Below are 27,486 nucleotides of genomic sequence, written 5' to 3'. Positions count from 1 at the left end.
CCCTTCACATCCCTGCACCCGCAGGAGTCCCCAGGGAGCCCCTTCACATCCCTGCACCCGCAGGAGTCCCCAGGGAGCCCCTTCACATCCCTGCAGCCCCTGCCCGGGGCCTTGCAGGGCGAGCAGCCGCGCAGCCCGTGCGCGGGGGTTTAACGAGGCGCTGGCGTTGTCTCCACGCTGTGCCGTCCTTGGCCTCTGCCGGTGCTCCCCTAGGGCACCAGATCCAACCCCGTTTACCACAGCGAGGCTTCACCCGCCAGCGATGCAAACACGGAGCGTTTCAGCCCTCCAGCGACGACAGTCACTCTGCTTGCAGGTCTGCGTTCTGCAGTTAAAAGGCAACAGATACACCCAAAAAAAGCATTCTTAAAAGACAATACACCTATGATTTCTCTTACAAGCCCACTAGAGTTGTGGCTTCTTCGCTTGGCCTGTGCCATTTCCCTAGAGAAACCTCTACAGCTACCACCTCTCTCCATCCAAACCAACAGCAGGAAGGTTCCATCCAACAGCAGCTTTGGCGTCTTCACCTCGCAGGGGYGAAACTCCCCAAGCTCTGCTAAAGATAAAGCACACAAGGATCACACGGGGCCCAGCACAAAACAGCCCTCACGCACAGAACCGTGCTGGGTCTTGAATGCATTTTGAGCTGCACTGGCTGAAACCTTCCAGCGTCTCTTCCGCAGCAAGAGACGGGCCCGAGAGCTCCAGCCCTGTGTCCAGCCCCTCCTCAGCCCCCACATAGTCATGACCATGCTGGAGGCTAAACGCACTGCAGCAGCAACACAAAACACCACCTGGTCCTAAGAACAACACAGAGGGGCTTTACTATAGTCAAGACCCCTCACAGGAGATCRCTACAGGACAGTAAAACCAGCAACTAAACCAACATATACTCATTTTTTTCAGGCAGGTGAAGCTTTGGAGATCCTCCCCAGGGAAGTGGGAGGCCTTGATAAGAGCTGTTTTGCACTGGATACATGCAGTCTGTAACATTCAACTGTAATATTTAGATAGAAAGTGGCTGGCCCTTGGCAGGGCTCCATGCAAGTTCTTTCCAGTGCTTTCACGCAGGAGCCTGGGGCAGGAAGGCTCCCGTGGGAGCGCCGGGCTGGCGCTCAGCACCGTGCAGGATGCGGGCAGGGGCTGCCAGGGGGGCCTGGGCTTTGCTAAGGACCAAGAATGTCACCTAAGCACCGGCCCCACGTTCACCTGGGGACAGCGAGGAACTGCGTGCCCGAGATGGGAGCACAGGGATGCTCCTGCACCGAGCACGGGGGCAGCTCACGCTACGCAACAGCTGCATCATCTTAAARGCAGTCCCACCACATCTGTGTCTAGCAGAGGATGCAGCAACACTGCTCCTGGTCAGAGCTTTCTTCCTGCAGTGCTACTCAGCTGCAGAAACATTATTTGTAAGCTAGGTCCTCACATGCTGTTCTAGCAAGCTGCTGCCACCACAGCCCTGACTCTAAGCTAGGCCCCTGGGAGTTGTTGCTTCCAAGAAGATTGCACCTGACTCTTGCCCCATTGTTTAAAAGCCAGCGGGAGTAATTAGCACATGTCCCCGCAGGGCAGGAGCACCTCTATCCACAGTGCCCACGCCTGCCGTAAATGCAATATCCTACAGCACCTACAGCGAGCGAGGGAGACGCGCTCCGCTCGGGTGACTAAGAGCTGTGCTCTTGTCAGAGACGTGGGCATCCCGACACCAGCATCTGTGCAGCAGGGCAGCTGGCTGGGAGGAGCGCCAGGCACCTGGGCTGGGCCTGCGCCAGGCACCTTTCCCAGCCCCGCCGCTTCCTCTCCGCCCCCGGCCCTCCGAGCCAAGGGCACAGGCTGCAGGATGTTTTCTCTTCCTTCACGCTCAAATCTCTCTTTCCTAAGCAGCAAATAAGGGAAACAGGATGTTACTCCTCCAAGGTCTGTAAAAAAACACAAAAAAAAAAAAAAAAACCCAAAAAAACCCACTCCTCTTCCCCCCGCCCCCCAAAAAACCCCCAAAAAACCAAACACACCCCACAACAACCCCTCTCAATCTTCCACTCTGGATTATCCCTAAGGAAGAGCAGAAGCACCAGTCACAGCGCTGCTGAGTAACAAGAGACAACCGCATCTTCCTGCACCACTTAGAAGTGGATGTTAATCTTTTGCTTTGTATCACCATGTGCCATTACATTTGTATAAAACTGACACAGCTATGACTGAGGGTACAAAAATAATCCATTTTCAGMAACTAATGCTCTCTAGGACCAAGAGATGATAAAATGTAATACATGGTTTGTGCTTTTTACAGGCAATTTTTCACTAGATATAAATTCAGAAGAGTTTGTAGCCTCCTGTATAGATGTTTATGTCCATATATCTGTACTACAACAGTATAGCTTTGTGTAGTTTTTAAATTTCTAAGCCAAACTTCTTGTTAAACTAAGACCTTTTCTTGCAGCTTTTCCTATAAAAGAACAGGGTTTTTTTGGTTTTTTTTTTTTTTTTTTTTTTTTTTTTTTTTTTTGTTTTTTTTTTTTGTTTGTAGAAAAATGAAAGAAAAGGCATTTAAAACCTGAATGCTTTCAAGAAGTCAGGCACATCTCAAACTAAAAAAAGGGACTAGAGTCACTGCAGACAGAATCCCATACAGAGATACGTGTTTATTTAAACAAATCACAGGCTGTTCAGGATAATCATTAAGCTGTTTAGCATGCACAGGCCCAGATCATCTTTATCACAACGGATGGTAGTTTACACTCATACCAAGGGAAGATAARACTCCAAGTCAGGGTCAGCGCAAGGGACTCTTGCGGACAGGGCTGAGACGGAGAAAGAATAAGGGACAAACTAAGTGTACTGTGAAGGAAGTTTTTAATTAGAAAAGGTTAAATGAAGCTGTAAACAGTGCAGTTAGATTATATCCTTGATCGGTGCAAGCCCCTCTACAAAGATGGATCTAATCTAAGCTGGGCATGGCCTCAAWGCCACTTTGCTAGGGAATTCAACAGAGAGATAGTAATGGAAACCAGCACTTTGGCAAAGCATTGATCACTAAGAGACTGCTGCAGTCACGTATTAGGCCACTACTTTTACACAGCTTTCAGGCCTTATTAACTCCCCTTCTCCCATTAGCCGTGCAAACACTGGCTTCAGTCTCTCTTTCCAAGCTAGAGTCTGCATGCAATCAATTAACATTGCTACAGCTTGTCACAGCTGCCCCCAAGGGCTGCGGGACTCGAATGGTTGGGGTTACACAAGCGGCAAGGCAGCCAGGTCACGTCTCCGGGCTCTRCAGCTCCTATTTCTTCCTGCCTCCTCTTTCTTTGAGTGCCAGGTGAATGAGCGAGCCGCTCGTCATGTTGTAATACGCCAGAGAGTTTGAATCTTTGATGAAGATGCCCTGAGGAAGAAGAGGGGGAAAAAAAGAGTCACAACAGAAACTTCTTGCCCTCTGCCTCCACAGCCCCCCCGGCCCCGCAGGATTGTGCAGTCTCCAGAARCAAAACCCTGCAGAGATTGCAGAAGACTGGTACCAGCGGAGGGAGAATTACAAGAGCACAAACAGCCAGTAATCCCTACACATACACAAGGTTGGTGGTCACCACTACAAATAAAGCTACTTAGTTTTTTATTTATTTATTCACCTTCCCCCTCCCCCTCTTAAAAACACAGCTAAGCTGCATTTCTTGCTAAGAGTCCCCAGGCTGGGGAGGCAAGAGTACAAAGTGCACTGCTTAGGTGGCAGGTTGGGTATGTGCAGACACATGACTAGAAGTAAGTTCCTYACAAGGAACTGGGCCTCTCTAGCAGCTCCAATCACAGGAGGAAGAGGCAGCGGAACCTCTTTCCTTCCGTGTTTTGGGAAAACCCTTCACAGTCACCAGGGCTTCAGCCACTTTCCACACTTTGCGGAGCACACGCCACAAAGGCTCGCTTTATTTAACGTGAAAATAAACAAGCAAGCAAAAAGCTTTTTACAATAGAGTTGTCGTGAAGCGCTTGCCTTGGCGAGCAACTGGACACTGTTACCCTGTTCACACTTACACTGAAGATGTAACAGCCTTCCTTTGCAGTAGGTTGACTTCAGAGAAAGCCACCAGGCCTCAAAGGCCTCGTGTGCAACAGCAACAACACRAACATCCACCTATTAACTTGATGCAATCTATTAAGGGACCTCCTTGGTAAAGTACTGTGCAATACCACAGCCAGACGTGCTGTACCAGCAGGAAAACCACTGCCTCTGCTTTCCMTGCTACTAAAGTGGATGCATTTGCGATTTTCTGCACTTTCTATAAAGGGAAAAGTCAGTATTTCTATGACTAAGCACTGAAATAAAGCAGCATTCAAAGGGCTTACACCCACCTCATACTGCAGCTTTTGTTTCCCAGCCGGCATTCCAGTGGCCTCGTGTATCTTAACCTTTATAACGGATACCTAGGAAGAACCAAAGAGTCTGCTCAGTACAAACAGCCCCCCCCGCTGCACAACCCCCCTCCTCAAGAGGCCACAGCACGGGGAGCACCCAGAGTTTTACGGCTCCGGTCACGCAGTTCAACCACTGCTCCCAGAGCAAAGACRTTCTGTAACGGAGGAACGGGGGGTAAAGGCTGGGTTAATAAACAACATACCTGGTCTGAAAGCGGGAGGGTGAACACCAGTACTTGGCCGTTCAGCTTCCATTCAGTCTTGTCCTGCATGTTGGGAACCTGGACTTTGACTGTGACTGGACCCTAGAAGAAAACAAAGGTAAGAAGCAAGACAAGTTAGCACCCTGGTAACTTCTCTGCTGCTGYGTTAGCTATAGACCTTTCTGATACTGTCATGTCTCACAAAGAAACATCTTTGCCTTCGGTGCTAAGAAAGTCACTGAATGGCTACCAAAATAACACATTTAGCTGGATTTCCCTCATTAGTCCTTGCCATTCGCCAAGAGTCCATATGCTACTAACAGCAAAGTCCTCGCATCCAGCATTACCTGAACAGCACAAACGTAACAGAGCATTACGCAGGGGATAGCTTCACTCTGCAAGTGACTGGAAAAAACATTATTCCCTTCTTAAAGGGATTAAAATTCAATCCAGGACCAAGACAATATTCAGGAAGGAATTCAGTCTAACATTTAGTTCACATTACTAAGGAATACAGCACGTCATCATGCTAACGTGTTGACATTGAGGTATTAAATCTCCCTGCATCTGCAGCCTGGCAGTCTTCTGATGAAAAGCTGATTAGCAGCTTGAGCTCTTCTTTACATTGAAACGAACCCTCTTCTTACTATCCTTAATTACTGTACAGAAAAGCACCACGTCACTAAGCGCCTGCATGCAGCATTGCTCTTTCCAGTAAGATATAAAGTAACTCAGTGTTCTCAGGACTGACAGTAGGAAGGAGTCCTCTCCAGGGAAGTCACTTGCTCTTTGTATGCCAGCTCCTCTGCATATCAGACCCTTGATTTCACATCCCTTTTAGGTACAGGAAGCTTACGCAGGGTCAGAACTCCAGCTCTYCACAGTAGCTGTCTGACTGCAGCAGTGTTTGAGCATACCTTGTTCCTGCGCAGAAACTCCTCTTCTGGCATCAGGCTGTCTTCACTCTTCAGCTTCTTTGAAACTGGYTCATCATCCATAGGCGGCGGCGGGTGAACGGGAGGCATTGGAGCGGGGGAAGGAACTGGTGCCACAGGAGGAGCCGGAACAAATGCTGAAACGGGACAGAAGAGGGAACAAAGCTTGAACACGCACACACGCTGAGTGTGCAGCAGATACTTCCTTATGCACACACTTCAGTGGATGGGTAGCAGCTGAGAAGAAATGCTACAATRCAGTGAGGAAGTTAGTGCCACTGATGGCAGCAGGCTGGCTTGGGCTCTTAGACAGTCTTTGCTACAGGTGCAGCCCAGGCACAAGGAGCACAGAAGCTTCCTACAGCTCTCACAAAAAAAGAAAAAGCTGTTGGACACACAGCAGCATCACCTCAGTGGAATTCAAACACTCTTTTCACATTGTGCTTTCCAACTTTAAAACATCTAATGCTATTCATCCACTATGGGGAACAAAGCTAGACAATCGCTTCTCCTTCTGCAACAGGAGCTTCTGTAACAAGCTGCCACACCTAGGAAGGTACCGAGGACAACGGTGCTCCGGTTCYCAGGGAAGCTGAATGGGGACAGGGGAAAATAATCCACGAGCAAGGCAGAATCTCACGCTGTATTTCTCACTTCCAGGGGAGTTTTCAGTCTAGAAGCAGGAGCACTGCCAGAAATGCTGTGTCAACCACCAACAATTTGCTAACACAAGGAGTTACTGTCCACAGTACCTGCCTTCATCAGAGGGAGATGAAGAGCGCAAGAGGAACTAAGCAAATCTCAAACCCCTATTAGACAGGAATTAGCTGGCAATTAAAGGACCGAGGTTACCAACCTGTTGGGACAATCATGGGAGGAGGGCGGGGGCTCATGATGGGAGGAGCAGATGGCGGCATTGGGACAACGTTGATCCGCGGCGTATGGATTATCGGGGGCATGGGGGCGGCTATGACAGATCCCGGCGGCAAACGGACCACGGAAGTCATAGGGGGACGAGGCATGACTGGAACTGCAGAAACAACCGCGGCACGAACCGGGGGAGGCATCTGGAGAAAGAAGACATTTTTGTTAGCAGATACAGAGGGGAACGATGTCAGTGCTGCTCAGGTCTCGGTTAGGATTCCAGGAGTGATATAGCGAGGGTTTCTGCTGGCACACACTTGTCATGAACCTTTGTGTGCCCATGGCACAGACTGCCTGTAGARTGGCAAAGAAACCTCCCTCCTCCATCTTACAGGAGATGCTCAGAGGCACACAGCAGACCCTGAGCAACCTCACGATGTCAAGATGATTTAGAGGCAGTAGGATGCGGGAGAGTGTGTCACCCAGAGCATTTTTTGCCTGCCAGCACGTTTGTTCTGCATTACACCTTTCGACCCCTTAGTCCAGAAGGCTCCCAACAGTCTGCTAGCCATGCTTCCTTCCCCAGATTTCTCACAAGCCAATTCTTCCCTCTGCCCAACTGATCATCTACTCTGATATCTCTAGTAATGAGAAACTAAAGAACTCCACCTACAATTTTATTTTCAGCTTCTAACAATAAATTAAGGGAGTTTCCCTCTGGTGGTACAAGWACAGCCTTAGCTCCAACTTTGACTCCAGTCCTATGACCATTGGGCTTCGTTAGGACTTCTTTCCAAATAACTACAGCCACAGCCCCTTGCTTGTGGAAGCCTGAACGCTTACCGAGGGTGGGCGAGGAACAGATGTGATGGGCTGAGCACTTGCAGGGGGGTTTGATGCTGATGAAGGAGGGGGTGGCTGGGGAATTTCATTGGGTTTGCTGGGACCAATCTTCTCTTTGCTGTCATCTTCTGGCACCAGTCCCTTGGCCTTATGGATGGCTTCAATTTGCTCTTGAAGAGTGATATTGGCCTGAGCAGCCTGTTGGGTGCGGGCCATGCTGCCCGAGTGGCCATCCCAGGTCACCTGAACAAGACAAAATAGATCAGAATAATCTCAGCCTGTCACCGTTATGAGGCGAGTTACAGATAAAACCAAGAGAAAAGTCATACAGAACAAAATGTGGAAAGTTTCCACCTCTAAGGATGCAGAATACTGTAAGAATCCATCAAAGAAGAGTTTGCACACTACCTTTTCTTCTGGTTTTTGAATTTCTTCTTCACCAATCTTTTTACCAATAGCAGTCTCTTCCACACCAAAGATATCCGTACGGCGTTCTGCCAGCTGCTTCAAACTGCTTTCAATATCCAAGCCTGCAGAAACACACATGCACAAAAAAATGTTCTATCACTTGGAATTAGTCAAACATGATCAAACCTCTTTTAATGATTTTTAATCCATTTAGTACCAAAGGGTGTGTATAATTGCCTTTTCCAGGAAAGGACAGCAGCTGTCCTACAGCTAAAGAGAATTCCACATTACAGAAAGGCTCCAGTGTACTAACGACAAACTTACCCATATAACTAGCACATTATACACGCAGAGGGAAGAGTCAGCCTTAAGATGGTCCTTATCAGTGGAACGGTGGGGTACAAAGCTCACAGAACTAATCTAGGAACTGGGTTTCGCAAGTCAGACTAACCTGGGGCATAAACTTCATCGTCACTCTGTTTTTCACGGATAGATCGATCACGTTGCTCCAGCCACCGAGGATCCAGAAGACCAATCCGCATGTGCTCTTGCATTTTACTAGCAGGAATTTTCTCTCCAGTGATGGGAGAAACAAGATACTCATCTGGAGCTGGGGCAGGTGGTAATGGCTTTGAGGCTGGAAAAACAAAGCCATGGYGTTAAAAACACACTACCATAGGAAGCAGTCTAGATAAAAAAAGTGTTTGTGATTATTCAGTAAGAAATTAAACTGCTCTTCACCAGTAAGATTTACCTTTGGGATCATAATCTTTCCGCACAATCACCTGATCTGGTGTGGGAGGAAGAGGTGGTGGCATTGGGGTTTCTGGAGGAGGAGGAATCTTCTGACTTTCATCTTCATCATCTGAGCCCTTATTTACAGGGGGAAAAAAGGACAAGAGAAAGCCATCTCATAATTAAGTTCCAGTAGCTAAATATCCACAAAAAACATTTACCAGARCAGCACAGAAATCCTATGCAGCACTAGAATAACTTAGGCACCTTTTAAGCAACTTAACTATTTTTTTTCCAGAGTCAGTAGCCCCAAAGCATGAAGCAAGTGCTCCTCAGCTTTCATATTACCACAGCATGGCCAGCTGGGGCTTATGGTTAACCACTCTTGTTCTTGGTTAAATGCCAAAAAAACTAATACACTTTGGGAAGGGGAAGAGTTTAAAATGAGTCATCCCTGTGCCTCATACTCTGCACAGAAGAAATATCTAAAGGCTTGATCACAGAAATAAAGTTCATAACATGAAGGTGGCAAAATTTCAGATATTTATCACTTGAAAACTGTTGTGGACTATTTTAAGAATATAATACTCAAGCAATTCAGCAGAAATAAGTTGTTCTGAAGCGCCACCAAAAAAAAGTGATTTCCTCAAGAAACTGAGGGGCTTATTAGCAAGACTAACTTACAGCCAGATCTTACGGGACTCAAAACTTATCTTAAAGCTGAAAGTGTTGGCTGGTTACCTCATCCATATCCTGCACTTGTGTGTCCTGATCCGGCTGCGGTGGGGCCTCATCTGCTTTCTCTTGCTTTTCATCTTCTTCATCTGATTCCACCTCCATTTCCACCTCCTCACTTTCCCCAAACTTCTCGTAACGTTCCTGTATCAGGATGCGAGCTCCCAACTCTTCTGGAGTCGTGGGAGGAGGGAAATTCCCTGCAATGTAGAAAACTGCTTAGTTTCCCTGTTCCATTTAATTACTAAACAGGCAGATGGAAGCATCAGCGGAAAAGTAGTGATATCAAAAAGCCCATGGGAGCAAAAGTATCTAGCAAGGAATGGACTGAGCCTAAACAGACAAATATATATATATATATATATATATATATGATACCTGAAGACGAAGGCACCTACAGGAAAAAGCAAACGTTAGAAACTGTAACAAGTGCCACTTTGCCACTTTCATCTGGACAGCAGACACCAATGCATCCCTCTCATGCAAAGAAAACATCGCTGACTCCTGAACAAAGAGCATCCTGCACACAATCATTAAAAGGCTCTTCTTTTGATCTTTGAGATATGCAACTGTAAAAACTGATGTCTGTTTTAAACAGCATTTCAGGATCCTTCTCAGGAAGGAAACCATAAATCTCAGTCATAAGCAGCAGTTTTTCAAAGAGAATAYAAGTTTAGCTTCAGAACCTTGCTCATTGGGCTGGAAGTCAACTGTTTCCACCACCACAAAGTCATGCCAGTCAATCTGGGCATAAGCAACACGCTCCTTTTCTTTCTCCTCCTCCTCTTTCTTTCTCTCCCGTTCCTGGAACTTTGCCCACTCCACTCTGTAATACACCTGTGCACGGAGATACAAAAGATCACATCCTAAACTGGAAAACACATCACAAATCTCTACGACATCTAAAAGTTTGTACTTAGGAAGCTTGACAGAGCGTGTTATATTTAACTTAAAAATGAAGGGTTGCCTTCATTTTTTGAATACTTGATCAAAATACTCCAGCTTTGCAAAGCAGCTTTCTGAAGCTGCAAGGACAAGGTTCTCAGATTAAGACTATTCTTTCCAGATACAATGCAATTTAAGTCTCGCTTTTTACTTTAGGCTCTTGAAAATGGTGTAGTACACTATCAAGCACTCCAAGTTCTCATGTACTTTGGAAGCTACTGAAATATACCTTACGTACAGCAAGTATCTACATGTTTGTGCTCTCACATACAAATTACTCCCAATACTAGCTACTAGTTTAAAAAGCAAGCTAAAGCATCCTGATATTCAAGTGACTCTTGTGATTATGATCAGTATGTCCATTTTATTCTCTGTTAATCAATGTGAAGCACCAAAAGGAAGAATTCAAAATAACCCAAATGCTTCAGCAATTTTGGAAACCATTCATACTTTACCTGATCTAGGACTTCTTTGGGATTTTCAGCCTCCTTCTTGAGTTTGACAAGCAAGCCTTTAGGCGGGATTAAAATCTGAAACAGTTCACATGACGTTTGATGACATGTTCTTTCACCAAAGCTTTCCTTGTACCATATACCACCTTATACTCTTTCAACATTCATAAAAAAATACAAGGCCCCTTGAGGCTATGTTTCAATTCTCCTAATACTAAAGTTACTGGTTACCACCTATACTTGCACTTAAAATGTTCACTATTGGCTCTGCTATCTCTTCTCCATACTTCAAAAAAAAAAAAAAAATCCACTGCTATCTGCATTACAACAGGATATCATGTCTGACATACTCTAACAACAACCCACTGCGTTAAAATCCTGCACTCGTTGCCAACTAATTTCAACACATCCATTCAGACACAGATTTAAAGATTCCTTGAACCACCRAGCTGTTTTCTAGAGCTTCAGGAGTTTTCAAGCACATTATTGCTGCTGAAGGGATCAGTTACAGCCAACTTACCTTGGTGTACTGTTCAACTAGCTTAGTAAAGTAGTTAAAGAGACTGTGCTGTGGGCGAAGGAAGTCAAACTGATAGTTCCTTTGCTCCTTCTGCATCAGCTGAGTTAGGAACTGCCGGCCGTTRCGAGCCACAAACTGTGCCGTGAGCTTCACCACATCCAAGTCAAAGGCTGAGATTGAAGGAGGATCTGCAATGAACTCAAACTCCGGAGGCGGCTCCTTTGGGACAACSGTCTCCTGGATTACCTGGGCCTGCACCTGCAGAGTAGAAGAGAAACAACTMAGTGCATTCAAAAAGCTGCTACCAAGCAAACACTTGGAGAGCCCACTTGTCCCATGGCTAACGAAAGATGCAACACACCAGATGTCTGGGTAACTGCAAGCATGGGAAAAGCTACTAATGCAGGATATACCCAAGAACAAATACTTGGGCCCACTATAAAACAAATGTCACTCTGAACTCTAGAAGTGGAAACTATCAAGACTTYGGGGAGGGTCAATTCATGGTCAGCCTAACTTCTGGCCACACAAGTCAGATAAAAGAGATTCACTCAGTGTCCTTTTTCCATCCAACATGTACTTGATAAAAATGCACAGAATTCTTAAGTACAGRCAATTATTTAACAACACTTTGTACTGCACATTCTGAGAGAAGTAGTCAATTTTTCTGTCAGGAAAACACAAGCAACCAAGCAAACAACARCAACAGTAAATATTTCCATGAAACAATGAATGCAACAAGGATTTCAAGGGATTATAAAAGATTTGTCCATGACAAGAGGTCCTATACTGTTACAACTCAAGGGAACACTAGTGGTTAAGTATAAGTCACCACATACCTAAATTTAATTAAAAGATATCAGTTAATACACTATGATCTTTTATACACCATTTTGAGCAACCATAAGATGAGTATCTACATCTGCACATGAGTGCAGTCTTTGCTGCATATGTATAAATGAAATAAGCCCCCCATTTGCATGTCTTCCAGACCCTCTGTCTAGATAGCAGGATGTGAGACAGAACCATCAGCAGCCAAGTTCTCAACAGCAGAGAGAGGAAGAGCTCACCTTCTGGGGAAGCTGTTGCGGAGCACTCTGCTGCTGCTGCATGACCTTGGGAATAGCAGCCGAGGGTTCCTGGGCTTTTCCCTCTTTGAACTCACTGACTTTGTGCCGGTAGTAGGCATGGTAAGGATCAGTGGAATTCAAGAAGTTAAACTTGGGGTTATTTATCTCATTCTGACGAATTCGAGCTTCAAATTCTGGACCATTTCTGGAGAGGTAGAAAAAAAAATGGTTTAGATGAACCAATGTCACCTCAAGTGTTAAGTGCCCACTTCTTTCATGGGTGGACATCTTGGAAAAGCAACCTCTTAGAAGACAGATTTCTCTGTGGGAAAAGGATGCCACTGCTCTCCAGGCAACCCACATCCAACAGGGCAGCCAGTTATGCAAGTTAAATACATTTGTCCCAATTTATTCTGTAAAATTCATGGGCAGTGTTTTCTCAAGACRGTTAAAACCTAGCAATTACAGATGTTCCACAATCTTATTGGACCTGCATGCAAACAAAACCACATACTGGATGACAACTTACCGCATGACATTTGCRGGTGGCATACTAGACTAATTGTAAATATAGCCCAGCAATATCAAAGTCTTTAAGAATATACTTACCTTTTTCTCAAGGGTTTTCAAAGGGAAAAAAAACCCCAAAACCTCAAGCCCAGGTAACCATGTRCCAGTGCAGAGACTGATCACGCTGAAACGCTGCATTTACGGGAGCTGTAAATTCAGGTAACTGGACTTGTAGTTTGGGTGAGTTTTGTTTCCTCTCCAAAGCAAATGGCTACTCATTTCTCAGGGCAGTTTGAGGGATTTCACAGCTGCTGCACTGTGTTTCTATTCATATTCAAACTGCCTCTAAATTTTATGTAGGCATAAGCTTCTTCCAAAAGAGGAGGTCTCCTTACTACACAAAATGATACTACAGTCCCTTACTTGTCCTCTAATCAAGTCAAGACTAAAAAGCCAATATTTTAGAAAGTAGTTATGCAGCAGATTATCATTCAGTAATTGCCTTAAAGCAACAATAACTACCGTTCCACTTCAGTGGTATGAAAATAGAGTACGTTTGGGTCAGACTTGGATGGTTACAGCTGGAGAACACAAATCCCAGCCACAAATGCTGTACACAAACAGGTATGAGACTTAGCCTCAGGACTGAGAGCAAAAGGGAGCTCTTGGCACTGGGAAGTTCACCACTTTTTGCCTATGCATTGTAAAACACAACTATGACACCTCCTCTTGCCTCTGTTATTCAATGGAGCGCTGAAACCACATTCCCTTTCCACCTGCAATCTCTTTTCCTTCACATCAGTCACAAGACAGTGACTGTTCTGGCTTCTATACCCACAGAGAGCGAAGCACTGGAAGAAGAGAGTCACTGGAAAACGTCAGAAACATAAGACCACACGAGCGTCCGTTACCTGGCTACGAAGCTGGCAGTCTTGTCAACAATATTCCTGACCTCTGGAGGAGGGTAAATAATTCCCACCACAGGCTTGGCTGGGGATGCTTCCTCTTTYGGCTCCTCTTCTGGCTGCATTAGAGATAGACACAAACATGTATATATATACATATATACGTATACTTGGGCAAGACACTAAGCAGTAATAATCTAAAAAAAACAGGATAAGACAAATAATTTCAAGTAACACTTTGGTAACAATCTACCAGCGTGGGGGTCTGAGAGCATGTTCTGGTGGGCTGCAAACCGAGTCGGTTAGCTTGAAAAAGTCCCTTTTCTTCTCTTAATTTCTTCATCAGCGCTGGAAATAATGATCGCAGCACACCACACCTGTACACAACGCCAAACTGTGTTTCACTGATGCTGCATCAGAACGATGCATTCCAGGCAGCACCTCAGTCGCTCGGCAGATCTATTCCGATACCCCACCTCCCAAGAAAAAACAACACGGCCCTTGAGGGACACTTACTTGATTACCATGCTGAGTTGCCTTGTTAATTTACATTAATGAAAGCAGTCGGGTATTTATTGGGAATTAGTTTGTTTCCCTCCTAACAGTGTTTACCACAGCACGGACCCAGGCAGATGCATCCCGGGTGCAGCTGCATGGCAACCTACGTGCCTCTACAGTATCAGCAGCCACACAACAAGCCTGTTCAACCTATTCTTTCAAAATAAAGTGCAAATYAGCCTTTCCAGGACCGGTTAGATCACCTTGGGGGGCCGGAGGGGGGAATAACGCGGGAACACACAACCGGGAGGGCACTAAAGCGACCCTGGAGGCACAGACCGCGTTTATGAAAGGTCAAAGAGGCTCCTGGGGAGGCGAGYGTGCGACACAAGAGTGGGGAGCACGCGAGGGCTGCACCCGCAAGGGGACCCAGCCCGSCCGCCCGGCCGCGGGTGTCCAGGAGACCGCCGCAGGGAAACGCAGCCGCCCGCGAGCACTAAGGGAGCGTTAAATGCCCGCCGAAGGCAGCGCAGGGCCCTGGGCAAAGCGGCGCGGCCGGGCCCGGCCCGCGCTCCGCCTGAGGCCCCGCGGCCCCGCGTACCGGTTTGCTCTCGGCGGGCGGCGCGGGCTGCGCCGGAGGCATCGCTTGCACGGGCCCGGCCGGCATCGTGATCGCTGTGGGGCGGCGGGCGCCGCTTCCCGCCCGCGGCCGCTCCTCGTCCGGCACCGGCGAACGCGCGACGGAGCGGGCGGCAGCGCGGGCGAAATGGCGGCCGTGCCTGCGAGCTGCGCACGCGCGACGCCCGTGACGTCAGCAGCGCGCGGAGGGGGCCCGCCGGCGCATGCGCGCCTCGCGGGAGGCAGCCTGGAGGTCGGCGGAGGAGCAGAGCGCATGCGCAAGGGGAAAGTGCCATTAACTGGCGCTATCGGGGAGGCCGGGAGCGGCCTGCCGCCCCGAGGGGGCGGGGCCTGCGCGGTTGCCGTGGCAGCGGGCGGGAGAGGCGGGGCCTGCGCGGTTGCCGTGGCAGCGGGCGGGAGGGGCGGGGCCGGGCCGGGCCGCAGGTTCCGTCCCAGCGGGCCGGACCGGATCGTGTCCGGCGTCCGGGCTCCGTCCGACACCGGCTCTGTCCCGGCTCGGAGGGTCCCCCGCGGGCGGCGCGGTGCCCGCGGCATGGCGCACCTCCTGGGCAGCCCCGCGTGCATGGGCAGCCTGCGGGCCGACATCGCGGACCTGCAGGGAGCCATCGCCGACGTGTCGTCCCGCGCCGGGGCCGTTCGCTACCCGTCCTGGAAGTTCCCCGACAAAGTGTCGTGCGAGCTGGACCTGGCCGAGCTGCTGGAGCGCTACGACTACGTGGAGGGAGACCTGGAGTTCACCCAGCACGCGCACGTGGTGCTGCTGGAGCTGGTGATCGACAGGTGGGAAGGGGAGACCGGAGACCATGTCCTGGGCACTGCTGAGCTCCCGGGCCCGGACGCCTTCGCCGGGATCTGCACCGGGCGCTGGGMGCCAGCTCGGCCTCTCCAGGGGCCTTTAATGGTGGCTGCCGTTTCGGAACGTTGCGCGGTGGTTGTCGTGGTCCCACCGCGGTGCCCGGCTCTCCGAACAGCCCCCGCAAAGCCTGGGAATGCTCAGGCCTAACGGCAGCTGAGCCTGGAGGGACGAGGAGGCCACGGAGCCCCTGGTGAGCGCTGGTGGGGAAAGCAGCGTTAAAGACAAGCTGTTGATGCAGAGCCCGCCCTGCATGTTTGACACGAACGATCTGGCCTTGGTATCCACAGCCGTAGTGCCCCCCAAAAAGTGGCTCYACTGGGTGACTGGAGTGTTGGTATCCAGCCTCCTTGGCCAAACTCCRGTTGTCCAGAGCGTGGGGAGGGAGCAGAACCTCTTTGCCTCCRCGCTGGCCCTGCACCGTTGAACGCCAACGGCTCTTCCCCTGCTCCAAATGCCCTGTTGCTCTAAGCCGTGTTTCGTTTCTGTCCAAGAAGGCTCCTCCTGCTGCTCCAGAGCTTCACGGGCTACGCAGAAAACCTGCTCGGCGAGAAGGCGATTCCGCCCGTGCGGCCCGTGGGCCCCTGCATGTCGGCGGGGCTGACGGTGCGCAAGTGCTGGAGCAGCATGCTGCGGCTGGGAGCCCTCTGCCAGCAGCTCCTCGCCCAGGTGGGACGTGCCGTGCTCGCACAAAGGTCCTTCCCTCAGCCCTCCCTGCGGCACACGCTGCCTTGGGTTTCCTTTTGCGTCTTGCTGCGGGCACAGTCCCTGCCTGGGATGCCCCATGTGTGGCAGTGCAGGGGTGCCRGGCAGGAGGAGCTCTGCCCTGGCCCTGGTCTCTTCTGGCTTACCCATGAGACAGGAGCAAGAATGGGAACGAGGGAGCTAATTTCASTGTGAAACCGGAGCCTCCACCTGGCTGAGATCACAGATATCAGTGGCTGGAAAGCTACCTGGCAGCTTTTAAAAGTCAGTTCCTTGGCATCCTCCATCAGGGATGACCCGTGGCCTGTGTGAGCAAATTCGGCTTTTGTTCATTGGCCGTTCATCTTAGTTTGATGATATAGATGGGTAAGACATGTAGGTTATAAAGCACAATAAATAGGAAACCCTGACTGCTTGGTGACACTGATCCTCCTTTAGGCTCCTGGAACCTCTCTCCTTCCGAGAGGCTTCACTGTCCTTGTAGCCCCTTGGCTGCGCTCTCCCTGATGCCCCATCCCCACATTTAACATCTTTGCATTCAGTTTGGTGTGGATCATTTGCTGCTGACTTGGTGCAATCTGTGCCCTGTGTTTCTCTGCTCTCTCCACTAGAAAAAAAACAGCAGAAAAGACATCCCCACACCGAAAGCTACCCCTGAGGGGGTAGGCACTGAGCAGCTGTGCTTGAAGAGCTGCTCACCTGCAGTTCCGGAGCCAACCTCATCCACAGGTGCTGCCCAGTCAGCCTCTGTGTGCCCGTTGCAGAGTGTCGGTGTGCCAGAGCGCGGCGCCTCGGCCAGCTCCCTGCCCAGCTCTGCGTGCAGCGTCGCGGAGAGCGGCCGCAGCATCTCCACGCAGACAGCGGAGCCACCCCTGGCACCCTGCGACTTGTGTGCTCGTGCACAAGCCGGCCTCTGGGAGGTCAGCAAAGCCATCGCGGGCATCTGCCAGGGCCAGAACATCCCCTCGGCCCTCAGCAGATTCCATGAGACGCTGGAGGAGACCGTGCGTAGAAGGGCCCTCTCTGCAATGGACATGAATTACTGGGCCTCTGAACAAAGCAAGGACCTCTCTCGGATCAGCAAACATCTCCACATGCTGCTGCAGCTGATAAACCCTCTGAAATTGAAGCTGGAAGAAGCAGAGAAACAGAAGGATGAGCTGCAGAAGAAGGTGGAGGAATTTGCCAAGTTGCTTCAGGAGGAAAAGAAAACCCAAGAAGAGCAGAGGAAGGAGGCTGAGCAGTCCCTGGAAGCAAAGAAGAAAGAGCACCTGGAGGCTGTAGCCAAACTGGAGCGGGACAAGGAGGACCTACGGAGAGGTACAGCATGATTCTGTGATCCCTTCCTGGTACAGTGGGTGTTTGCAGGAGAAACACCAATGCCATGAAAGTCTTGATCCCACTGCAAAGAGCAGGGTTTTTGCYTTGGATTTTGATAGACCCAAATGTCATCAGCAAATGCCTGTTCCCTTTAGAGTCACTCCTCAGCTTCCAGGTGTTTTTCTCCATAGTCCTGTGGCTGAGAGACCCACAGAGAAGCCTTGCTGTGGGTTTTCCTTTATCATGGAAATTGCCCCTTCATCCATCCCTTGACAGAAACTGTTAGCAGTTGCCCCTGGAGCAGATGAGGGGTGGTGTGCTGGGACCGCTGCTTTTTGTGCGGTTTCCTTTGCTGAAGCCCTCCACTTGCACTCCTTAGGGTCTCATTTCCACCCTGCTGCAGACTTCACAGGGCTCTCCATGGTCGGTCACTGCACAGCATCTTGTGTCTGGTCCCTGCTGTGAGACCCTGGACGGTGGAAGCTCCTTGTCTGGATCTTTGTAGTGACTTCTCTCTGCTGAAGCAGGGCATGCTACTGTTACTGGACGAGGAATTCTTAGACACAGTCATTTAGCGCCTCCTTATTTTGGTTTCGTTGAAAAACTATGAAAAGTTTAGCTGAGTTTTCTCATTGATTTAGGAGCTGCTCTGCTGGAAGAGCGAATCTCTACCTTAAAGGAAGCAGTGGCTTCAAAGCAAGCTACTCTGCAGGAGCTGGGTAAGGATCATTCAGGTGTCAYCCAGCTGGCAGATCTCATCCAGATATCTTGCTCTCATATCATGCTTCTTTTACAAATATGTAACTCTGCACTGTCCTGAAATCACTCATGCTTAGTGCTGGTGGGAATGGGAGCTGGRCTGTAGCAGTGGGTAGATGGCCTCTGTCATTATGTTGGTTCAAAATTATCTAGTCAGAGTGGGACAGATGGGGACAGGAGCAAGGTCCCCAGCTCCTCACACCCACATAGATCAGAGAGAGTGGAGGCGGYGGCGGGGAAGGGGGTGCCTTGTGTCTTGTGGGGCTGGAAAGAAGCTGGGCAGCAGTGGGATCCATGCTGGTCATGCCAAGTCCTGCTGCTGCCCCGTCAACGTGCTCAAGAGCAGGAGCTCTACCAGCCAGCCAGGCAGCTGTAGAAGGAGACCTGTGTCTGCAGGAGGAGGAGTGAGGGCTCTGGGCCTTTACTGCGCACCCATTGCAGCTAAATGTGCCAAGCCCTCCTGTCAGACCTGCCTCATCCCCTCATCAGGGCCTGTTGAGAGTGAAGGGCCCCGTAACGGCACCTTTTCTCTTGGAGCTTCTCCCCCACCTGCCCAGCTTGGGCTGAAGGACACCTGTCTCCCCAGAGGTGACGAAGAAGACCCTGCTGGAAGACATGAGAACCAAGATGGTGGCCAAGAGCCAGGTGCTGGAGCTGCAGGAGAAGGTGCAGCTGCTCAGTGGCCAGCAGGAGGGCATGGGCCAGGAGCTGAGCGCCGTCACCACCCAGCTCGAGAAGGAGAAGGCCAAAGTGGAGAGCATGCTGAGGCACGAGGAGGTATGACCAGGCCCGCTGCTCCTGCTGCTCTCCCCCACCTCGGAGCTGCTCTGGCACTAACCACTTGCCTGCTCTGTCCCTCCCACCATCCTGGTCCTCCTGCTGTGCCACGCGTTGCCTGGAACAGGCTGACCATGGGCCAGCTCCTGCTCCCCTGACCTTAAACCAGGCTGCAGGTGGAGAAGGTAAACAGAGCCCACTCATGGWCCTGGTCGGTGCCCACCCTCAGCCAGCACTAGTGAGGTGGCTCTGCCCAGCAGTGCTGCACTTTGCCTGAGCCCCTCTTGCCCAGTGCCACCCTGGCTTAGGACTGACCTTCCTCAGTACCACTTTACTGCCCGCTTAGCTGTTGCCACAAGCTGTTGTCTTCTTGTTTTCACGTGCCACTTGTGCGTGCTCCCAGGTTGAAATGGTTGCTGCCAGGTTGCTTGTCTGAGCTTAAAGGAGCAGTGGTYGCTTACATATTTACCTGTTCCATGCAGTCCCTCCAGGCCAAGCAGAGTACTCTGCTGCGGCAGCTGGACAGCCTGGACCAGGAGTGCGAGGAGCTCCGCACCAGCCTGGCAGAAGCCGAGGAGGACAAGGCCAGACTGGCAGAGCAGCTGAAGGAGAACCAGGACAAGTGGGAGCAGAGCAAGAGCCACCTAGAGACACAACAGGTCAGCACCAGCACCCAGCTTCCAGGAGCAGGGCACCCCTTCCTGGGCCAGGGGACTGGAGTGAGACACAGCTCTGCTGAGGGAGCGTCAGGAGCCACCCACTGTCCTGTCCTGTTCCCCTRTCCATTGCTAGGGGCTTCTCAGCAGGGTTTCTCAGGGACCACACGTCGTGACATTGCCCTGGCTCTAGCCAGGTGACCATCTCCACCCAGCAACCACCATGGCAAGATCTTCCTCAGCCCTTGCACAGGCAAATTTTCCACAGGAGGCTATGCAACGGGGAGCAGTAGGGAACAGCTCCTCAATCAGCTTCCCCCCATCTCCAAAGTGCATGTTTCTGAACACACACAATAGCTTGTGGTTGGATTTTTGTTCCAAACTYGCACAGGGACCTTTACAGTTAAGAGCGCTGCAGCTCATCACGCTCCTGTGGGACATCTTTATCCCACAAGGAGAGGGAGCTTTCCTTGGGAGCTGTATAGAGCTGCATTTTGAGCTCGTGGGCCGCCCCGGATTGCACTGCAGCAGGCGTTGGGCGAGCGTTCTGCAAACCTCATGGTCTTTCTRCTCTGCCCTACAGAAGCTGCTGGACACTGCGCAGCAGGAGAAGCTGGGCCTGGAGCAGTCCATCTCTGAGCTACGCACGAACGTTTCTGGCCTGGAGGAGCTGGTTGGGAAGCTGAAGGAGCGGGAAAGGCTGCTGGTGTCCTTCCCGGAGCTCCACGTCCCCGTTGAGGCTCACTTTGAGAGTAAGGGAGAGGAAGGGGTAGAAGGCAAAAGGCAGCAGTGGAAAAGGAGCTCCCACAGCCTCCCTGCCCCACTGCTCCCTTYTCTGGAACTCATGGGGGATCCTGTTGGCCTCAGACATGTCAATGCTATTTGAATAGCTCAAGTTGTCCCACTAATATGAGCCAGTTGCAGCTGGGAAGGGTCCAGTTGCTGGGCTGCGCTAAGCCGGTACCAGTGTGGTCAGTGTTCTTTATATGCCCGTTCCTGATCTTCCCTGCCTACAAAAGTCAGGACCTCTCTGACTGCATCTGGGCGGGTAAACAGAGCACAGGCTTGGGGGCGGCTGGGTTTTTCCTGGCTGTTTCTTTGCCAGCTTGCTCCCTGGCACAGTTTTGGGTCCCAGATGCCACCTCCCAGACAGCACTTTGCTCCTCAGCCTGTAAGGGCCTCTTCCCAGTGCTGGGAGCCACCCTGCTGCAGGACACGGCCTTCCATGGGAGAAAGGCCCRGGGGAGGAAGGAGGGCTGCCAAGTGGCCCTGGGCAGCGTAGAGGGAGACTCTGCTGCAGGGTGTTTGGTCCTAGTGATGTCCCTAGTGCCATCAGCAAAGGGAYGCAGCCCTGGGGAGGCGGTGTGAGCAGTGAGTCTTGCCTGAGCACCACAGCATTGCTGCAGCTCCGTGAGGAATTTGGGAGACAGCAGCTGCCTGTCTCTCCTCCATGTGCTGTCAACACCCGGAGCTGATCTTGGGCTCCTGCTGCAAGGGAGCGTGGTTGATTTGCAGGCACCGGGAACTTCGCTGAGGACATGGAGAAGCAGCTGCAGGCCAACAACATCAGGCTGAGCATCCTGGAGCAGGAGAATGCGCGGCTCCGGGCTGCGCTAGCCAAGGTGAAGGCAGCAGCTCAGCAGGGCGTGTTGAAGGTGGGTCTCAGCGGAAGAAGGGATAGACACACCGCCCGGTCCTACGTATTCCAGCACCGTTTCAGGCAGAGAGAAGGGTCTCCCGGGCTGTTGATACTGCCTTGGGGAACCTACCTGAGCCTGTGGCAGCTGGGGCTGGTACTGCTGCCTGCACGGGCTGCTCTTGAAGCTGCAGCACCACTGCGGCTGGCTCATCGCTGCGGGGGTCAGGGCAGGCACTGGGAGCAGAGCCCCGGCATGGGCTGCTTGAGCTGCAGGTGCCAGTCCACACCGGAGCTGCTCTCGCTGCGCTGTCCTGCCCCACGTGTGCTGCTGCTGATCCCTAGTGCAGCCCCAGCCCAAGCTCTGGGCAGCCTCTCTGTTCACCCAGGCAGGGCTGGGCTTCTGCTGCTGCCCAGCAGGGCAGCTCTTTGGATGAGGGATTCTCCACAAGCTCCTGAGCCAGCCCTGGGACTTAGAGGTGGTCCCATTTTTCTACCAGTGGTTTCCCATCCTGGGCGGAACCTATCCTGGCTCTGGGGAAGGCCGGGACCTGGGTTCCATGCGTCTCCCAGAGGCCGGTCTCCTGGAGCACAGGCTGTTTTGCTAGCGTGGCCGGAGCTGGTTCCTGGCCGCGCTGTGGCTGCTCTTAAGAGACCGCTGCACCCCCAAGAGCTGCTTAGCGATGATTTCCACCCAGAGCCGAGACCCAGAACAGCAGAGCTGGGCGCGGGGAGGTTTTCACCCCCTCTTCTCCTCCCCAGCTTGTCCCACAGACCCAGCTGTGGACTCAGCTCAGTAGCCAGCATGGCTCCGAGGCCAGCACCCCAGATCTCCAGAGGCTGGCACCCGGGTGAGTAGGAGCACAAAGAAAGGGGCTTCTAAGCTTCCCTCCTCTTCCTCCGCTCCCCCCTTACCCCGCTTCCCTCTGCAGGCGCCCGAGCAGCGAAGGCAGCGGGGACGGCGCGGGGCCCCGCAGGAGCCACCGGAGGCCTCGGAGCCGGGAGGGGGCGAAGCCGCCCTCGGCAGAGCCCACGCGCACGGCGGCTCCCTGCCTCGTGCTGCCGGCGGAGGGGCTGCTGCTCGGCCCCCGCAGCGAGCCCAGGGGCAGAGGCAGCGCTRCCAGAGCCCACGGCCTCTCCCCTCACAGCACCAGGAGCCACCAGAGGTAGCTGCTTAAGAGACTAACMTGGAAACAAAGCTCTTGATGAGCACCACAGCGCTGCCTCCTCTTCCCCCAGGTCCTTGTTAGTTGTTTGTGCAAACATGACGGGATGTTCYCTTGGGCAATGTGGGCCTTTCTTCCCTTCCCCCCTGCTCCCATCTGTGCTGGGTGGGGGGGAAATGAGCAGAGCCCCTTCAAGCCTTGGGCTTCAGGAGCAGAGGAGCCTGCTCTGCCCTCGCTGCCATGCAGCACAGCACCCTTTGGGCTGGCGCTACCTGCCCCTGCCCAGCTCCCTGTGCCGTTACTGCAACTGAGGCAAGGATCAAAGCAGGCAGGGCAGCCTGGAAAGGCAGCRCGTCCGATGAACGGCAGCAAGGGACCGAGCAGCCCTCGGGAGTCCTGGGAAGCCCTGTGAGGGAAATGCTCCCTGGAAGCGCAGGCTGGTTGTACAGTCAGCTACACAGCACGGGGACGTTCCTGGGCGCCAGCGCTCGGTTGCCCCAGATGGGAAGGTGGTGGAAGCAGCATCAAGTGGATCTGCAGGTGTAGAAGGTGACAAAGGACACAGAAGGCTGCTCCTTGCTCTCAATTTAATAGTGACGGGTGGCTGTGGACACACGATGCCTCAATCCAGCAGCCTCTGGCTGTCACCTGGAACCAGGAGCCATCCAAGGCCCATGACGAGTTCCCAGGCTCCACGGCACCCCCGTGACTGCGCTCAGTCTCTGCAGCTAACYGGTGCTGTCCTCTCTAATAAGTTAGGATAAATAAACGAAGCATTCAACCCCCCCGCCCTCCCGCTGCGAGCAGTGAGGCAACGTGGCGCCCAGCAGCCCCGAGAGCTGCCACCCATGGCAGCCCAGCCACAGCTCTGGGCACCGGGCTGCTCAGCCGAGCCCTGGGATGGCCACAACTGCCCGGGAGCAGCTCGCTGCAGCCCCGGGCAAATACAAAAGAGACCTAGAAAAGGAGATTACTAGAAGTGGAGAGAGGGAGCAGTGGGGTCAGGGCTCTTCCATTTAGGGCTATCACACCCTGGCTATAGCCTCGGTTGCCCCTTATGCCCACGGGTGCCCTGCAGCTTCCTTTCCCCACCACACTCCCCTAACCCCTAGCACGGCCCGTGCAGACTGCCCAAACGTGTCCCCCCACCTCCTCGATGCAGCCCAAGTAGGGAGAGTGCCAAGATCCTTCTCTCTCCTAACGGGCTGCCAGGATGTGGTGAAGGGCACAGCCCGGCTGAGCTGGAGCAGCAGGGCAGGGCCTCCCCCCTGCCCCGGCTTGGCCAACTGCGCTGCCCCCCTCCAGCACAGAGCCCCATGCCTCTCCCTGCCCCCCTCCCTCTCCCTGGCTCTTCCCGGAGCACAGCGGATCCATCCCTAGAATGTGTCCATCAGGCCAGCTAGGTCTCTCCGCAGCAGTTCCCTGCAAGCRAGAACGAGGGAGGGCTGTCATGCAGGGATGCTGGGAGCAGACAGCAGCCCTTGGCTGACAATGACTCCTCCCTGGCCCTCACCCCAGCACAAACATGTTCCTTGGTGACCACAGTGGGACAGCCAGGCCCCCAAGAGGGTTTGGAGGCCTCAGAGCAGCAGAGAAACCCCTTGCTGTGTCTGCCTCTTTGCCTGTTCCCTGAGGTCAGAGGCAGCCCTCTGGGAATGTGTCACCGAGGAGGACATACGGGGCACGGCTACGCGTGCTGCCCAGGAACACAGAGGCTGCAGCCTCTGCTCTTACCCAGGATGTTGTGCTTGCAGAGAGGGCAGGTCTGCTGCAGGAGAAGCCAGGGGTCCACGCAGTCCCGGTGAAACTCGTGGGAACACGGCAGCACCCGCAGCCACTGCAGGGAGAAGCAGGAGGAGACATGAGCGGAGCTGAGCAGGGTGCAGCCRCCAGCTTAGCAGGGCCACATTTCTGCCCCTGTCACACAGACCAGTCAAGTGTCCCATATTCCTTGTGGGGACATGTCAGTCTCTACAAGCTGAGACAAGAAGTTCAGCCCCAYAGGCAAAAATCAGGCAGCTCTAGGGAAGAGGAACCAAGCGTCAAAGCCTTAACCGAGCAAAGCGATCACACTCGCTGGAGTGTGCTGGTCGAGTGCCACGCCGCCCTGCCAGCCCTACCTGGCTCTTGTGGAACTGGTCCAAGCACACGGCACAGCTGTCGATCTCGCAGGCCTGGTTCTGGAGTGGTTTGCCGGGRTGGTATCGTCGGGTTTTCAGGGCTGAGAGGCGCCGCTGAATGTGCTGCTTCAGGTCCAGCTGTGAGGGCCGGGCAGGGGGTCAGGCCCTGGCTGCATCTCTCCAGCGCAAGGAGAAGAGCAGAGGATTCTGTCCCACCTCGGTGTCCTGCTCCAACAGGCCTTGCCGAGACTGCCGCTGCGCCTGCACGATCACCCCCGTGCAGAGCAGCAGGGCAATGAGCAGGATGGTGTTCCAGAGCTGCTGGAGGTACTTCTGAAGCAACGGCATGGAGAGGCGGTTAGGGACACGGGTCTGGGCAGGAAATCCCTCCATTCACCTCCAGCCCCACTAGTGTCCCTGCCCCTGAGGAGCTCCACGCTCCTCTGACAGCTACAGTGATGCCAGGGACACTTGTTCTGCCCTCCCCAGCTCCACGGCAGTCACTGGGAGCCGTGTGCTCAGCACCTTCCGTACAAACAGCCCCGGCTACATGGGGAGCCCTGGCAGGAGCCGCTCACCCACCTGGACCTGCGAGCTGTTCTCCCCCGTGCAGATCACTCCCTGCCACTCTCCATAGAGGCCTCCTCGGGAGAGACCACAGGTCGACCACAGGGTGAGAGTCACTCCCTGCAAGGCAGGACACAGCATTGCCCGGCGGCCCGTGTCAGACCACAGCACGGCGCGTGTGCCGCGGCAGGCTGAGAGCTCTGCAACCCTGCTCCTAGGTGCCCAAGCCAGAGCCTCCAAGCCCCGTCCAGAGCACCAGCAAGCCCGGGCACCCTGTGAGCTCGGCTTGGACAAGCAGGGGCGCAAGGGGGAAGGAGCCTGGAGCTGAGAAGTGAAAGCGAAAGGGCATTAGTGCCCTGAGATGAAGGGCAGCAGGATCTCCGCCCAGGGATSGGAGGGAAAGGAGGAGATGAAGAGTGACTGGAGAAGTGAGGAAGAACTGCRGGTGGCAAAGCACTGCGCTGGCAGGTGCCTGTCTCCAACCGCTTGTAGGACGTGGAGCAAGGCAGTGGGGAAACCGAGGCACAGCTTCAGCAGCCTCTGCAGGTGTTAGTGCTCCCACGGTCAGCAAAGCTGTCAGCTAGGGACAAGCACAACAGCTCGGCTGGGCATGGCCGTGCCCCCGCGCTCACTACGCACCAGGTTCTCCAGCAGCACTGCCTGATACGTGATCTTTGCTGTGGCCCGGAGCCCCCTGTTAACAAAAGGTGTGAAGAACATCAGTGCTGAGGGCGCAGGGGGGGCTGTCCCTGCGCGGTCCCAGCACGGAGCCCCGAGCGAGGGGGCCAGTCGCGAGCCACGGCTGTGCGCAGGGACCACCACGCACGGGTGGGCGGCAGCCAGAGGCTCCCGCTCGCCAGCCGTGCCCGGCTCTCCGAGCGCGGTGCAGGAGGCACCTCGCAGCCCCCGGCCTCTCCGCCGCGCCGGCTCAGCGCCACAGCTCCAGCCCTCCCAGCCTCCGTGGCCAAAGGCACCCGTGGTCCAGCACGGTGCCTTCCCGCTCTCTCACTCCAGGACACAGGTGACAGCATCTGCCCCAGTCCTCATGCTGCAGGTGATGTGGTTAAGCACAGAGAGCCTGGCTCTTTTACACTAAGAGTCAGACCTAAAAGACACGGCCCTGAAGCTCTGTGGGAGCCCCTGGAAGAGCACARGTCCCAGGGAAGCAGTGGCTTCGACTCAAACCTTCTCTAGAAACACGTCTTGGGCCCAACCTCCACCTCCCTGTGCAGCAACGGGGCACGTGCTGGGTGCCTGAGCTGCATCCCGTGTGCCTGCTCCCTCCAGACAAGGGATCTGATGCTCACAAGCACCAGCCATCCCGTGCTACCCCTTCAGCAGCTGCAGTACAAACGCAAGTTTGCAACAWGGTGCCCTACCGCAGCAGCGCTCCCAGCAGCTTGGTGACGTTGTCCGAGGACTGGATCACGATCACAGGCTTGGAAAGAAGCTGGGACACATCCAGCTGTATTGGAGGGAAAAGCGACAGCTGTGAGCAGGGCCGCCGGCCTGGCCGTGGGGCCGGGTCAGCCGCCCAGCCTCTCCCACCTCTCGGATGGCGTTCTGGTTCAGCGCCAGGATGAGCAGCGCCGATGCCCCCAGCACCAGGGCTCGCTTCATCTGCGGAGAGAAAGGGCTCGGAGCTCRCGCTGCCTCGGGCAGCAGGGCACGTGGCTGCACGACACCCGTCTGTCCCCGCGCAGCGGGGAGCTGCAGGGCTGGCTTAAGGGGCCGCGTTTTTGTCCCTGTGACCGCGGGGGACCTGAGGCCTGGCGGGACACGGACACGAGGGGCTGACACTGCTGGAGCCGCTGGGACCACCCCTCCCGCCCAGCAATCYAGGGAAACACGGAGCCCTCAGCACCCCGTGTGGAAGCGGCCCGGGCACCCGGTGTGGAAGCGGCCCAGGCACCCGGTGCGGATGCGCCCCAGGCACCCGGTGTGGAAGCAGCCCGGGCGGCGCGCCGGGGTGCCGCAGCAGCGCCCCACCTTGCTGACCACGGCGGCGGTGAAGGACTCCTCGGCGGCGCCGGGGCCCCGCGCCCGCTCCTCGCCCACGGGCACCACGCCGATCCAGCTGGTCTCATCGCCCAGCGCGGGCTCCGCRTCGCCCACCTGCGGGCACCGCAGCGCTGCTGGGGACGGAGCCGGACACGGCCCCRGGGCCCGAAGCTCCCGGCACCCCGAAGACGCCCGCGGGCACCGGACCCGGCCGGGGGCGCCCTGCACCCGGGGCCGCTGCCCCCCGCTGC

At 53.7% G+C, this 27,486-nt stretch overlaps 3 protein-coding genes across 3 annotated transcripts in view; 1 reads left to right on the top strand and 2 right to left on the bottom strand.

Moving 5' to 3' along the window:
• Nucleotides 1–2,899: 2,899 nt before the first annotated feature.
• SF3A1 (splicing factor 3a subunit 1) lies at nt 2,900–14,705 on the bottom strand. Its single transcript, XM_026040174.1, has 16 exons — nt 14,638–14,705; nt 13,545–13,657; nt 12,124–12,328; nt 11,054–11,311; nt 10,537–10,611; nt 9,823–9,973; nt 9,143–9,336; nt 8,421–8,538; nt 8,118–8,303; nt 7,667–7,788; nt 7,259–7,501; nt 6,408–6,618; nt 5,534–5,688; nt 4,617–4,718; nt 4,351–4,422; nt 2,900–3,388 (listed from the first exon to the last, which is right to left on the bottom strand). Exons 1-16 carry the CDS (start codon nt 14,701–14,703, stop codon nt 3,287–3,289), a joined length of 2,373 nt encoding a protein of 790 aa, XP_025895959.1. The 5' UTR covers nt 14,704–14,705; the 3' UTR covers nt 2,900–3,286.
• A 502-nt stretch (nt 14,706–15,207) lies between these two features.
• CCDC157 (coiled-coil domain containing 157) lies at nt 15,208–22,551 on the top strand. The gene is made up of 10 exons (XM_026040196.1): nt 15,208–15,455; nt 16,026–16,197; nt 16,845–17,553; nt 18,195–18,272; nt 18,899–19,089; nt 19,572–19,748; nt 20,329–20,497; nt 21,261–21,400; nt 22,144–22,232; nt 22,314–22,551. Exons 1-10 carry the CDS (start codon nt 15,208–15,210, stop codon nt 22,549–22,551), a joined length of 2,211 nt encoding a protein of 736 aa, XP_025895981.1.
• A 1,369-nt stretch (nt 22,552–23,920) lies between these two features.
• The window catches only part of RNF215 (ring finger protein 215), an 11,681-nt gene continuing 8,115 nt past the window's right edge, over nt 23,921–27,486 (bottom strand). Inside the window, exons 2-10 of the mRNA XM_026040195.1 lie at nt 27,224–27,349; nt 26,783–26,854; nt 26,614–26,699; nt 25,874–25,928; nt 25,250–25,354; nt 24,884–25,000; nt 24,668–24,805; nt 24,282–24,384; nt 23,921–23,969 (exon numbers count right to left, since the gene is read on the bottom strand). Of these exons, the coding sequence (XP_025895980.1) occupies nt 23,947–23,969; nt 24,282–24,384; nt 24,668–24,805; nt 24,884–25,000; nt 25,250–25,354; nt 25,874–25,928; nt 26,614–26,699; nt 26,783–26,854; nt 27,224–27,349 (825 nt within the window). The 3' untranslated portion in view covers nt 23,921–23,946. The remainder of the gene's footprint in view (nt 23,970–24,281; nt 24,385–24,667; nt 24,806–24,883; nt 25,001–25,249; nt 25,355–25,873; nt 25,929–26,613; nt 26,700–26,782; nt 26,855–27,223; nt 27,350–27,486) is intronic.

Source organism: Nothoprocta perdicaria, unplaced genomic scaffold (genome assembly GCF_003342845.1).
Source record: "Nothoprocta perdicaria isolate Ctin4 unplaced genomic scaffold, notPer1 scaffold_250, whole genome shotgun sequence".
In the NCBI taxonomy this organism is placed as follows: Eukaryota; Metazoa; Chordata; class Aves; order Tinamiformes; family Tinamidae; genus Nothoprocta; species Nothoprocta perdicaria.
The sequence above is the reverse complement of the archived record's forward strand: the minus strand, read 5'-3'. Positions and strand labels throughout refer to the sequence as shown.